General features: G+C 38.8%; 1 protein-coding gene across 2 annotated transcripts in view; it reads right to left on the bottom strand.

The window, feature by feature from the left end:
• The window catches only part of DGKB (diacylglycerol kinase beta), an 869,780-nt gene that overhangs the window by 581,307 nt on the left and 274,251 nt on the right, over window positions 1-14,222 (bottom strand). For both annotated transcript variants that reach the window (XM_070369773.1, XM_070369774.1), the window contains exon 12: window positions 780-878. In XM_070369773.1, the coding sequence (XP_070225874.1) occupies window positions 780-878 (99 nt within the window). The remainder of the gene's footprint in view (window positions 1-779; window positions 879-14,222) is intronic.

The following is a 14,222-nucleotide window of genomic DNA, read 5'->3' as shown; positions in this document are numbered from 1 at the left end:
TTCTTAGTTGTTGTTATTTTTTTACATCAAACTGAAGTTCCAGCTAGTTAATTTCCATGTTGTTAAAAAAAAAAAATGAGAACTGCATTATGGATATAAAATGGTTTGTTTTGTAAAATAACTGTTTCACTTTAGAAACAATTTGGATTTTGAAAGGTAATGTGAATATTATCTTTGAATAGCTGCTTCTCTTTCTATCAGGATTTGCTCTTATCAAGGTAACTTTACTTATGCATTTTTTTCGCTTGTATATTTATTGAATCAAGTAACTGTTTTGCAGGTAGTTAAATTTATTGTTCACTAATAAAACATAAAATACACCTCGTGGCAGTGCACAGCTCTCTTCCAGGTGGGTGTCCTCATTCTAAGTAGCCTCTGGCTTAGGTGAGAGACTTCCCAATTGAAGATACATAATGTGCATCTCCAGCAAAACTGTCCATAAGAATAACTTCATTATTCTGGGAAGCTCGATCTATAAAACACGTAAAATGTGGAAGTGTTCTGCCTATACAATTTCTGGTAAGTACAACATGACTGAGTGATAAAACCTGAGTCAGCTTCAGTTAGAGCATACCTTACTGATAAGTTAATTGTGCCATGAAGGCAAAAGGAAATATAGTGGGCAAAGAGGTCTTCTCTGAAGTAAGGAGGTATTTTAGGTCTACTGAGCTCTGCCTTGATCAATGGAAAATGACCTCTGAAAGCATCAAGTGGTATGGTGCACCAGTTAGTTACAGAAATCCCAAGTCATAGCAGAATAATGAGAAGGAAAAACTCACCAGTACCACTGGACAGATTGTGGTGGGTGGTAAAATATGGTCCTTCAAAGGTCCGCAGTCACATTCAGGTTTCAGATGAGAAGCACATTTATTATGCAGCTAGGGAAGGAGAAAGAGGAAACTATCATTTTGCATAACAACAGCAAACATGAAGCAGATTCTACTTCACCTGAGATGCAGCAAATACATTCAAAGAATTACAAGAACAAACAAATGGGATCATAAAGGGACTCCTACGACATCTGTTCTTATACAGTCTGCCTTAAATAAACTGAGCAGCAACCTCCGTGACCCAGCCTATATATTTTCTAATTCTCAGAAATGTTTATATTAGAAATGTCCTTTAGATTTTTCCCCTGAAAAGCCTGATTCCTTTGACAAACACACATTATCATCCATTACAATCCTTCCTATGCTTATCTGTTAGCATAATCTTGAAACCACTGTGCACTGTGGCTGCTTTTTTTTTTTTGACCCTCCTGTTTTCTCAAAGTCATTCCAAAGTGCACAGCTCAGTATGGGGCATAATTGATCCCATCATTAGTTTTAACTTTCTAATTCAATATGTAAATGTAACCAGAGATTCATCTCAGTGGGAGCAGGATATAAATATAAGAAGATGATTATGATTATAAAAATTTATCTTTATATTGTATTTATCAGCTCTACATTAAGTAAGTGTATAATCATAAGTGTAATTTACTTCTCAACATGTATGAATTTAAACTGATATTTTTATCAAACCTGGCCACAAGTTGAAATTAAGGTATTATATTATGGTATATTAAATAAGTGATTTTTTTTTAATTGAGGTGATAATTCTTATTGGAGCCATATAGAATTGTTAAGGTAATAGTTGTTTAAAGGACCTATGGATGCCTTTATCCCCTACTCCCTATCAATGGAATATGAAATAGTCATGCTTTTAAAAAAATTACAGATGTTAATAAAATAACATGTTTTGTTCAGAACCAAAAAGGAGTGGACTTATTTTTCAGTTCTGAACCAAAAGCTACCCATTTAAATCTTGGTTATATTAATTTCCCACACAAGCCTACCTTTGTAACAGTTCATTAACAACCAAGCACAGGATCTAATGAGAGTAGATGTGCTGCTGGCGATAAGAGCTCACCTGAGTAGTTCACTACCGAAGGGGTATTTCTGTTGTCCTTGGATCTAAAACATCTATCATGGTAACGTCCTTCCTTGGAATTAAGGCTACTTGTACTATAATTAACTCACACTAGGCCACAGTACATGAAATAAAAATACCTTTACACATTCAACCATAATTAGCAGTTTTGCTTCTCAGTGACATGTAAACTCCTTATTAAAAAAGTGGTTTCATCTTACCAGGCATTGCTTTGTCAAGAGGCAAGGGGAATTCAAGATAAAGAAGCACTTGGAGCCATATGCAAAATAGAACTAAATTAACAGGCAATCATCTGGCAAATGGAAATGCATAGTTTCCACAAAATAAAATTAGTGACTGGTTTAAATATATTATTAATATATTAGACTTCATCAATTTTCTCAGAATAAATCATGACCCTGAAATTTGGGATTCAGACCAAACAGATTATCAAGTGTTGCAGGTTAAATTGAGTCTTTCCCCAATTAATGTCCTGAATTCTAGTATCTGTACAACATGAACTCATTGAGAACTAAAATCTTTGTAGGCATATTCAAGTTCAATTGAAGTTATACTGAAATAGCTTGGAGTTTAATCCAATGACCGGCTTTCTTATGAGAAGAGAGACATCTGGATATAAAGAGACAGACGTGGAGGCAAGAGGTCATTGACAACAGAAGCAGGGATTTGGTGATGAAGCCAAAGGCCAGGGACCACCGATGATTGGGGCCCACTCTCAGAATCAGCAAAAGCTGAGGGTGGATTCTTCACTACAGCCTTCAGAGGGAGCATGGCCCGCTAACATCTTGATCTTGGGTTTCTAGCCTCTAGAACTATGAAAAGATAACTTTCTGCTCTCATTTTGTAGTGTTTCATTATGGTGGCCCTTGAAAAGGAATGTACCAATCGCTACGAAAACTGAACCAAAAATCAAAGTCAGGCTGTGTGTCTTGAAGGCTCTTTTGTACTGTGGTGTCACAGAGAAAAAGCTTCTGCTTTTCCATCCTGCACTACCTATTTAAAACTGACAATGCAAGACTCTAAGATAAAATTTCTGTATGCACAGAGTGAGAAAAAACTGAATTTTCATGCTTGCAGTGACTGAAGTTTTACATGCAACTCTGAAGGACAGAGAGACAGGATACTGAGATCTTGCCAGCACTGACCACCTACACAAGCTCAGCAGCTCAGCCTCCACCCTGCCTCCATCCCTTGCATTTCTAACAATCTGCAACTGATATGGGAAGGGATGACTAACCTCTCTATACAGTTATTTGAGGGTTACCAGATGTAATAAAAGACAACAAAAATAAAATGAATTTAATGACAGCTTTTTGGTATTTAAACTAGTTTTCCAGGAAAACAAACAAGGAACTGAGCACTCAGAAAGAATTACAAAGTTGTTAAGCCAAACAGAATATATGGAGTACCTCTTCATATTGAGGTTTGAGGGTTTCAGAGCATAGGTACTGGAACGGGTCCTATGAAACACTGCTCCCGGCATGTGTGCTGCGTGCTAAGTCACTTCAGTCATGTCTGACTCTTGCAACCCATGGACTGTAGCCCACCAGGCTCTTCTGTCCATGGGGATTCTGTCCAGGCAAGAATACTGCAGTGGGTTGCCATGCCCTCCTCCATGGGATCTTCCCAATCCAGAGATCAAACCCACATCTCTTATGTCTCCTGCACTGCCAAGTGGGTTCTTTACCACTACCATCACCTGGGAAGCCCTGGCTTCCCTGCAGAGCTACATGAAATCAGCACGGCACTACCCGTTTGATTGCCATGTGGTCCCAGGTGGCTATGAGACAGAGTCTTGCAGGAACAGAAGCATGTAGCAGGATCCACAAGGACGTCAGTAACCATATCATCGTCAGTGAAACAGGAAGACACACTGCAAGAAAATTCTCCTCCTTAAGAAGTCTGTATTAACTAATAACGTATAAGGTACCTTACACTTCGCTTAAGACTGGAATCTGGCAGCTGCTAAATATGTGTGGGTGTCCATCAACATCATGACATTATTTGTAGCTGGAAGTATCAAAGCTGAGGACACCACATTGGAAAATCCTGATTTTTCCACAGTGTGTATAGCAGGGCTACCGCACTGAACATATTGTTCATAAACATACTTGAAGACGAACTATAAAATATGAAGGACAATGAGAAAATGCTTATGGTTCCCAAGACTATCAGGATTAAAAGTGTATTTCATTTTTGCTGTGAAGTTAAAACTTTGCAACAAATGAAGTCTATTTTAAAAAATAGGAAATACCAACAAAATAGAAACCATATAATAGAATTTAAAAGCCACTAGCCCAAAAGTATTTCAGGTTATTGGTAATGTTTTGTTTCTCCATCAGGTGTTAGCTACACATGGTGCTCATTTGTGCAAAATTCACTGAGCTCTCTCCCTGGGATATTTATAATTTTCTATATGTATGATATGTTTTAAATAAAAATGTAAAAAGGAATAAAGTGAGTATAATCAGTAATAATAACAAGTAGCTTAAACTCATCACCATGCCATTTTACAGAAAAAAAAAAAAAAGTCAAAGCTGAGTCCTTGTCAGTGACAGTAAGATACTGAAGTCTGACAATTCTCTTAAAGATAACCCAGATTGTAAATCAACAAAACAGAGAAAAAGACTCATCAAGAAGAGCAATAAACTAGACCATTAATGAGTGCTGCCTCTTAAATGGAATGGCCAATGGAGCCCCAGAGTAAAGAAACTGTTACCTTTTAAACAGTGTTTTTATTTTTGTTCACAGTTACCTTTGCATTTTTAGACTAAGGCATAGAAATCATCAGGTCATATTTTTTATTATATGTACAGAAACTTCCATTTCTGTGTAAGGGTATCGGTATCATAGCTAGAAAATTCATAAAATATAAACCAGCTATTTCTGGAAGTGAATTAAACACTTGGAAATAATTTCAGAGTTTACAACATTTCTAATAGCACTTAATTTAGAGCCAGATCTGTGTTTATTGAAAAAAGCTGTCTCAATTTAGGAAGAAAAAGAAAATGTGTGAATAAGCTTGTGTGTATGTGTGTATATGTATATGTGTTTATGGGATGGAGTTGAGAAAAGAGTGATGTGTTGTACTGAGAAGAAAACAGAATCTAAAAAGTTGAAAGGAAGAAAAATAGGAAATAAATTTCTATAAGAATTTGGAAGAAAAAGAAATAGTTTTTCTGCAGAAAAATGAAGTGACCAGATTAGAGAAATATTTGTTGATTTATATGTATTTTTGTCTCTAACATTTTTCCATTTCAGGTGCTGCGTTAACGCTGGCATTTGCTAAAGCATGAATCTTTATATTGTTAAGTCATTAGAAACCTTTAAATATTATTGCTAGGAGTTGACTATTTTAAAAGAAGTAGTAGTCCTACATGATACCAAAAGTCAATAATCTATAGCCACAATATAGGCTTGCTTTTGCCAAGCTCAAATGAAAAGTATCCACCGATACTGTGAGTCCTGCCTGACCATGAACATTTTACCACAACCAGGAGCAAATGACAACCTATTTTAATAGAATGTCCAGAAAATGCTTTCAGGGTAGAAATCAACAGGTATAAAGAGTGAGATCTTTTTTGTAAAAAAAATTATTTTTAATTGAAGAATGATTACAATATTGTGATGGTTTTTGCCATATATCAACAAAAGTCAGTCATATAGCTATACATATGCCCCCTCCCTCTTAACCTCCCTTCTATCTCCCTCCCCATCCCACCCATCTAGGCTGTCATAGAGCACGAGCTTTGGGTTTCCTGTGTCATACAGAAAATTCCCACTGGCTATCTATTTTACACACGGTAATATATACATTTCAATGCTACTCTCTCAAATCATCCCACCTTCTCCCGCACCTACTGTGTTCTCTATGTCCTCCTCTCCACTGTTGCCCTGTAGATAGGTTCATCAGCACCATCTTTCTAGATTCCATGCTGCTAAGCTGCTGCTAAGTCACTTCAGTCGTGTCCGACTCTGTGCGACCCCATAGACAGCAGCCCACCAGGCTCTGCCGTCCCTGGGATTCTCCAGGCGAGAACACTGGAGTGGGTTGCCATTTCCCTCTCCAACGTATAAAAGTGAAAAGTGAAAGTGAAGTCCCTCAGTCGGGACCGACTCGTAGCGACCCCATGGACTGTAGCCTACCAGGTTCCTCCACCCATGGGATTTTCTAGGCAAGAGTACGGAAGTGGGGCGCCATTGCCTTCTCTGTCCTAGATTCCATATATATGCATTAATAAATGATATTTCTCTTTCTCTTTCTGATTTACTTCACCCTGTTTAATAGGCTCTAGGTCTGTCCATCTCATTACAACCAACTCAAAAGAATTCCTTTTTATTCAGATCAGTTCAGTCACTCAGTCATGTCTGACTCTTTGCGACCCCATAAATTGCAGCACGCCAGGCCTCCCTGTCCATCACCATCTCCCAGGGTTCACTCAAACTCATGTCCATCGAGTAGGTGATGCCATCCAGCCATCTAGTCCTCTGTCGTCCCCTTCTCCTCCTGCCCCCAATCCCTCCCAGCATCAGAGTCTTCTCAATGAGTCAACTCTACGCATGAGGTGGCCAAAGTACTGGAGTTTCAGCTTTAGCATCATTCCTTCCAAAGAACACCCAGGGCTGATCTCCTTTAGGATGGACAGGTTAGATCTCCTCGCAGTCCAAGGGACTCTCAAGAATCTTCTCTAACACCACAGTTCAAAAGCATCAATTCTTCGGCGCTTGGCTTTCTTCAGAGTCCAACTCTCACATCCATACATGACCACTGGAAAAACCAAAGCCTTGACTAATGGACCTTTGTTGGCAAAGTAATGTCTCTGCTTTTCAATATGCTATCTAGGTTGGTCATAACTTTTCTTTCAAGGAGTAAGCGTCTTTTAATTTCATGGCTGCAGTCACCATCTGCAGTGATTTTGGAGCCCAAAAAAATAAAGTCTGACACTGTTTCCACTGTTTCCCCATCTATTTCCCATGAAGTGATGGGACCAGATGCCATGATCTTCATTTTCTGAATGTTGAGCTTTTAGCCAAATTTTCATTGTGTATATGTACCATAACTTCTTTATCCATTCATCTATCGGTTCACATCGAGATGGCTTCCATGTGTTAGCTATTCTGGTTTCCTCAGGGTATATGCCTAGTAGTAGAATTTCTGGGTCATATGGTAGTTTTATTCATAGATTTTGAAGGAATTTCCATACTGTTCTCCATAGTGGCTGTATCAATTTGCATTCCCATCAACAGGACAAGAAGGTTCCCTTTTCTCCATACCCTTTCCAAGATTTATTGTTTGTAGATTTTTGATCATGGCCATTCTGACCCATGTGAGGGGATGCCTCACTATAGTTTGGATTTGCATCTCTCTAATAATAGTGATTAAACAGTGATATCTTAAGGATCAGAGAATGTCAGCAAGAGGAGGAAAAAAGAAGCAATGAGGACATTCAGCCCAGCTGATTGAATTGCAAGCACAGGGAAGTGGCTGCCTAAATGTTAGAAGGCAGTTTATATTGTTCTTTCTTAGGATTTTCCTGTTTTCATTTTTAAGTGGTGAGACTTACAAAAGGAGATAAAACTCAGTTCTAAGCGCCTAACTTTCTTATCTAAATGATGGCAAAATTCTGTAACATCAAGAATCCACAGGTTCTGAATAAAAAGGTGGCTGGTGGCTCAGACTGTAAAAATCTGCCTGCAGTGTGGAAGACCTGGATTTGATCCTTGGGTTGGGAAGATCCCCTGAAGAAGAAAATGGCCACATACTCCAATTCATCCCTGGAGAATTCCATGGACAGAAGGGCCTCACAGAGTACAGTCCCTGGGGTTGCAAAGTGTCGGATGCTACTGAGCGACTAATACTTTTTTATATCTTTAAGTATTTGTATACACACACTTGTATACCTGATGTATATTTGAGGATTACAGGATTTAAAAAAAAAAAAACAATTTAAGTAATACATTTAAAATTCACTATTTAGCAGTAAGAAGAAAAGGATATCTGTCATGAAAGTGAAATTGTTGAGGATATCCTCTATATTCGGCACTGAATCAAGATTTAGGGTAATTAGGGTGATCCAAGGTATATATTGGATCTGGAGCTGGATAAGACTGTGATCGAGCAGTGTAGACAATGATAGCATGCAGACATGACAGTTCTAGACAGCATTTCAGTCTTCCTTTGGTATGGAATAAAAGTTTGGAAAGTATTCAGAAAAAATAAACATACAGTGTCAAGGAAAATCTCAAGGGATATACGGAACTTAATTTGGTTCTTGAAGTGTAGTTAGAATTTGAGTTGGGTGCATTCGGGACAATCGGAGTGAGCAAGGGACTGCCCTGGTGGTCCAGTGGTTAAAATCCACCGATGTAGGGGACACGGGTTCAGTCACTGGTTCGGGAGGACCCCACATGCCATGGGGCAACTAAGCTCATGTGCCGTAACTACTGAAGCCCACTCATCCTAGGGCCTGTGCTCTGCAACAAGAAAAGCCACGGCAGTGGGAAGCCCGAACATGGCAACTAGAGAGTGGCCTTTGCTTGTCGCAACTAGCGAAAGCCCACATGTGGCAATCAAGACCCAAAACACAGAAAAATAAACAAATACAATTTTTAACAATTCTAAAAGATAAAATAAAGCAAGGTGAGCTAAATAACAAGGGTGAAGCATGGCTTTCCCTGGGAACTGTCCACAGACAAACTCAACTTATAGCAGGGTCTGGGCATGGAGGGGAATATTACATACGTCATGTGCTTAGGCTTGGCTCTCATATTTAGGGAAATGAAAACCAGGTTGAGGTGGGAAGAGGTGAGGGCTGCATTTATTTTCACAGAACTATTATGGGTTGCCAAAGGTGGCATATGATAACAAAACAGTATTTTCAGAAGTTGATTCTGGAGGTGGTTTGCAGCCTGTGTTATAGGAAAAGTACCTTCTGTTAGGGAGGTAAGCCAAGATTTCTGACTCTAATCTAGTTAAGAGGTGCTAAGAGCTTGCACTTGGGCTGTGAATGGTGAAGACAAAAACCAAATCTGAGAGAGATATTTTAAGGAGGAAACTTAGAGGCTCAGTGATAGGTTGAATATATGAGACAGAGGTGAAAGACAAGGATAAGAGATTGACTTCCAGCTCTATTTCCAATCATTGCAAGCATGATGTTACTATGTTTCATAGAAGAGAGTTTGTGAATATAAATAAATCAGCTTAGTCTAGGCTTTAGTGATATTCAGGACCACATGTTTCTGAATGCTTTTAGAACATGCAGGTGTTATTCTTAGACTGGGAAATTAGAGTTCCTTCCAGAAGGGAGAGAGAAGGTTTGAGTAACATTCATGGAGTACCCTCTGTGAGCCAGAGGTTGGGCTTTGTGCCTCCACATGACAATTTACCTGGGCTTCCCAGGTGGTACTAGTGGTAAAGAATCTGCCTCCCAATGCAAGAGACGCAAGGCATGTGGGTTCAATCCCTGGATTGAGAAGATTCCCCTGGAAGAGGACATGGCAACCCACTCTAGTATTCTTGCCTGAAGAATTCCATCAACAGAGGAGTGTGGTAGGCTACAGTCCATGGGGTCTCAAAGAGTCAGACACAACTGAGCATGCACACACACACACACACACATGGCATTTTACCTAGCCTTCACTGTGAAAGTAATTGTCAATCACTAAGCACTAGGCACTTCCCTGGTGGCTCAGGCGGTAAAGTGTCTGCCTACAACACTGGAGACGCGGGTTCAATCCCTGGGTAGGGAAGATCTCCTGGAGAAGGAAATGGTAACCCACTCCAGTATTCTTGCCTGGAGAATCCCATGGACCAAGAAGCCTGGTAGGCTACAGGCCATGGGTTCGCTAAGAGTCAGACACGACTGAGTGACTTCACTTTGAAGCACTAGTATGGGCTTCCCAAGTGGAGTTAGAAGTAAAGAACATGCCTGCCAATGCAGGAGACTTAAGAGACTCGGGTTTGATCCCTGGGTCAGGAATATCCTCTGGGGAAGGAAATGGCAACCCACTGTGGTACTGTTGCCTGAAGAATCCCATGGACAGAGGATTCTGATGGGCTACCATCCATGGGATCGCAAAGAGTCAGACACAACTGAATCGACTTAGCACACATGCAAGCATTATTATGTATGAGATTCTGCACTAAACATATTTATACAGATTTTTTAAAATTCATTTAATTTTTATAAAAAACGTCTTACAAGATAGGTATCATTATATCCATTTTGACAATTCAGAAACTGGCCAAAGCTTGTATATACTTTGTCCAAGATTATACAACTACTGCCTTAGTTGTTGAACAGAAACACTTACAGAATATGGTTGGTCTAACTTATGACTAAATTAAGACACAAGCAATTGCCAAAGCCCTAGGTTTAAAGGAAGTGATAGCATTTGTAAAACCACTGAAATGAAAGCAGGTTTCATTCTCTTTGTTTCTCTCTACAATCTATTCCATGCAGACTCCATTCAGACAGGCCTCCCTAACACTCAGCTCTGATGGTGCATATCCCATCACTTTCACAGCTTCTGCTAGCTCTTTACTATATTTATAGCACTTTCTGGGAAGCATAAAGACGTAAGAAAGTACATTCAGTTTGTTTAAAGGCAAGCAGGGGACTTCCCTGGTGGTCCAGTGGCTAAGACTCTATGTTCCCAAGGCAGGAGGCCCCCGGTTCAACCCCTGGTCAGAGAAGTAGAGCACACGTGCTGCAACTAAAGGACCCATGTGCCCCAACTAAGAGTCGGCGCAGCCAAATACATAAATAAATATTTTTTAAAAATAAAGGTTATCAGGAGTGTGTCAGTCAAGACCAGATCAACTTTAAACTGAAATCTTCATACAATAGTTCAAGAACGAAGTATAGATCATACTAAATATAGAAATGGTCAGAGGTAGATATCTTCTATTTAACCTAGGCAGATAATCAATAAATTAATAAATATATTCATATAATTGCTTAACGTTAAAATGCCAAAAGAGTACAGAAGCTGAAGCTACGTATAAGAAGCTTATATATATATGTGTGTGTGTGTGTGTGTGTGTGTGTGTATATGTATTCTTCTGGAAACATGAGAACTTTTTTTTTTTTAATTTTGAGTTTTGTTTCATGAACCAAACACTCACAGAACCCTGGAGATCATGGTTTATAGCAAATAAAGCTGAAGTTAGCCAGAAGCCTCAGGTCTTGGGAAAGTTTAGTAAGCTAAGAAGCACCCTGAGAAGCTCCATTTCTCTCTGACTCTGCATTAAACCCTTCCGTGCTCGTGCTCTGAGTAGAAGGTGGGGTTTGAAGACATTTATAGCTTATAAAGTGCTTTGTTGTAGTGACAAAAGAGTCATCTTCAGGTTCACATTGACCTTAAGAGGAAGATGCTAGGGTCATGTTGTCTGAACTGAACTGCACCTGAAATCCTCAGATTATACAAGCAGAATTTATTCAGACACAGTGTCTTCTTTCCTATAAAAAGAAAGGCCTAATTTCTTATAAGACTAGGATCAGGATCAAGACCAAAAATAAGTGTATAACTGGAGATTTATGGGGCTAGAAATGTAAATTTTCAGTGTCAGACCCAAGAAACAAAAGAAAACAAGAAAAGCAAAATGGAATATAAAACAAGAAAAACATTTCAAGATGCTTTGATTATCACTAAGACACTATTAGCAATGGTAACTCTGAGGAGAGTCATTCCCATAGAATGAAAAAGGCAGAAGATATTAAATAGGGGAAAGAGAAGAGGAGTCAAATAAAGAAACTTAAAATCTCTAAAAGCTTTTATATCAGGAAAGGAGGCAGTGCATAATTTTATAGTGTTCACATTTTAAATACACAATTTAAAAAATCCTGCAATGTTCACTGCAGCACTGTTTGCAACAGCCAGGACATGGAAGCAACCTAAGTGTCTATCAACATGGGAATGTGTAAAGAAGATGTGGGCCATGTAGACAATGGAATACTACTCAGCCATAAAAAGGAGCGAAATTGTGCCATTTGCCAAGACGTGGATGGACCTAGAGACTGTCATACAGACTAAAATGAGTCAGAAAGAGAAAACCAAACGTTGTATATTAACACAAATACATGGTGGGGCAGATGGACTTATGAGCAAAGAAGGAATAGAGACACAGACGAGAGAACAAATGTACGGATACCAAGAAGGGAGGGATGGGGAACACGTGTATACCTGTGGCAGATTCATGTTGATATATGGCAAAACCAATACAATATTGTAAAGCTAAAAAATAAAATAAAAAAAGAAGGGAAGGGTAGGTGGAATGGATTGGGAGATAGGAACTGACATATATACACTGCTGCTGCTGCTAAGTTGCTTCAGTCGTGTCCGACTCTGTGCGACCCCATAGATGGCAGACCACCAGGCTCCCCCGCCCCTGGGATTCTCCAGGCAAGAACACTGGAGTGGGTTGCCATTTCCTTCTCCAATGCATGAAAGTGAAAAGTGAAAGATATATTGCTGCTGCTGCTGCTGCTAAGTTGCTTCAGTCGTGTCCGACTCTGTGCAACCCCATAGATGGCAGCCCACCAGGCTCCCCCGTCCCTGGGATTCTCCAGGCAAGAACACTGGAGTGGGTTGCCATTTCCTTCTCCAATGCATGAAATGGAAAAGTGAAAGTGAAGTTGCTCAGTCGTGTCCGACTCTTAGCGACCCCATGGACTGCAGCCCACCAGGCTCCTCCATCCATGGGATTTTCCAGGCAAGAGTACTGGAGTGGGGTGCCATTGCCTTCTCCGATATATGCACTACCATGTATAAAATAGACAACTAATGATAACCAACTACACAGAACAGGGAACTCTACTCAGTGCTCTGTGGTAACCTAAATGAAAAAGAAATCCAAAAAAGAGGGACCATATATATACATAGAGCTGATTCACTTTGCTGTACAGCAGAGACTACTAACACAGCATTTTAATGCAACTATACTCCAATAAAAAAAAAAGAAACTGAAAATGGGAAAAAAAAACACATTTGAAATGTATTAATGATGGGAAATAACTTGAAATACAAGGAAGAAACAAATTCTGACATTCTCCAAATTCAGTTTGCAGTAAAATAAAGATATAACTAACAAAAATGTACTCCGTGGGGAAAATAAGAGGAATAGAGTTATATAAGATCTGAAACAAAAATTAAATTTTGTATAGACGCTTAGAAAAGAAAACTAATATTTTAATGAGCACAAGGTTTTTAATAAATAAAATAGGTATGGTCTTCTTAAAACTGAGAAATCAATGTGTTTAAGTAATTCACATGTATAGTTTAAATCATTGTTAGACGTTTTATTATAATACCCAATCACTTCGAAAAAATAAAACTGTCTTTCAAAATTGAGGAAATTTCAAATGTAAATATAATTTAACTGAGTAATAGCTGAAAATGATTGAAGAAAATGTGTTCATTAAAAAAAAAGTACTTAATTGTACTTTTGAAATACAAGTCACAGTTTGTTTTTCTCATTATCCCGTGTGTATGTGTGTGTGTATGTGTACTTACGAAAAATTTTAAATGGTGTGTGTGTTGGGGAAGACTGCTCAGGGGCACTACACAGAAACTTATTTGCTTAAGTGATACACTGCTCTCTACTGTTTAATTCCCACAATGCAAGAACAATTTGTCCTATAAATAAGATGACCCATACACTAGGTGTAAAGAGAAAACGAAGTCAATGGGGGGAAACTTCAGCCCCATAAATGTTTTTGTACTAAACGGTAAAAAAATGGTTATTCTTAAAAATGTGCATTCTAATTAGTTTCCAGAAATACAACATGAAATACTAGAGGTACCACCTAATAAATATGTTTATCCCAGAAGTTATTTGAAGCAGCTTTTTCAATTATGCAAGCCAGGGAGAGTGCAAAGATTTCCCAGGAAAGACCAAGTGACCTTTCTTCATTGTCAATGCCATTCATGGTTAGCATTTACATCCACACCTGTATCCCTCAATCTATGACTTAATGAAAGAGCAAGACAACAACACATTGTAAATAAGGGTTAAGTGAGTTCTTAGAATCATCAAGAACTAAAATATGGACACGCCTGCATCTCTACTTAGCTGTGTGGTCATTAATGATTTGCTTAAATTTTCTTGGTCTTAGTATCTTCACTATAAAATTAAGTCTTTGAATCACATTATTCATGGTTCTATCCTTTTTAAGCCTAATAGATTCTACACTCAAAATAAATACAGAATATGTCGAATAATAAATTCTACCAAAATAGAGTTTCAGGGCAGAGAGCTAGCTGAGCTCTACCCAGTCAATCTTCCAAGC

Source organism: Bos mutus, chromosome 4 (genome assembly GCF_027580195.1).
Source record: "Bos mutus isolate GX-2022 chromosome 4, NWIPB_WYAK_1.1, whole genome shotgun sequence".
NCBI lineage: Eukaryota > Metazoa > Chordata > Mammalia > Artiodactyla > Bovidae > Bos > Bos mutus.
Note: the sequence above shows the minus strand (reverse complement) of the source record. Positions and strands in the feature narration are given on the sequence as shown.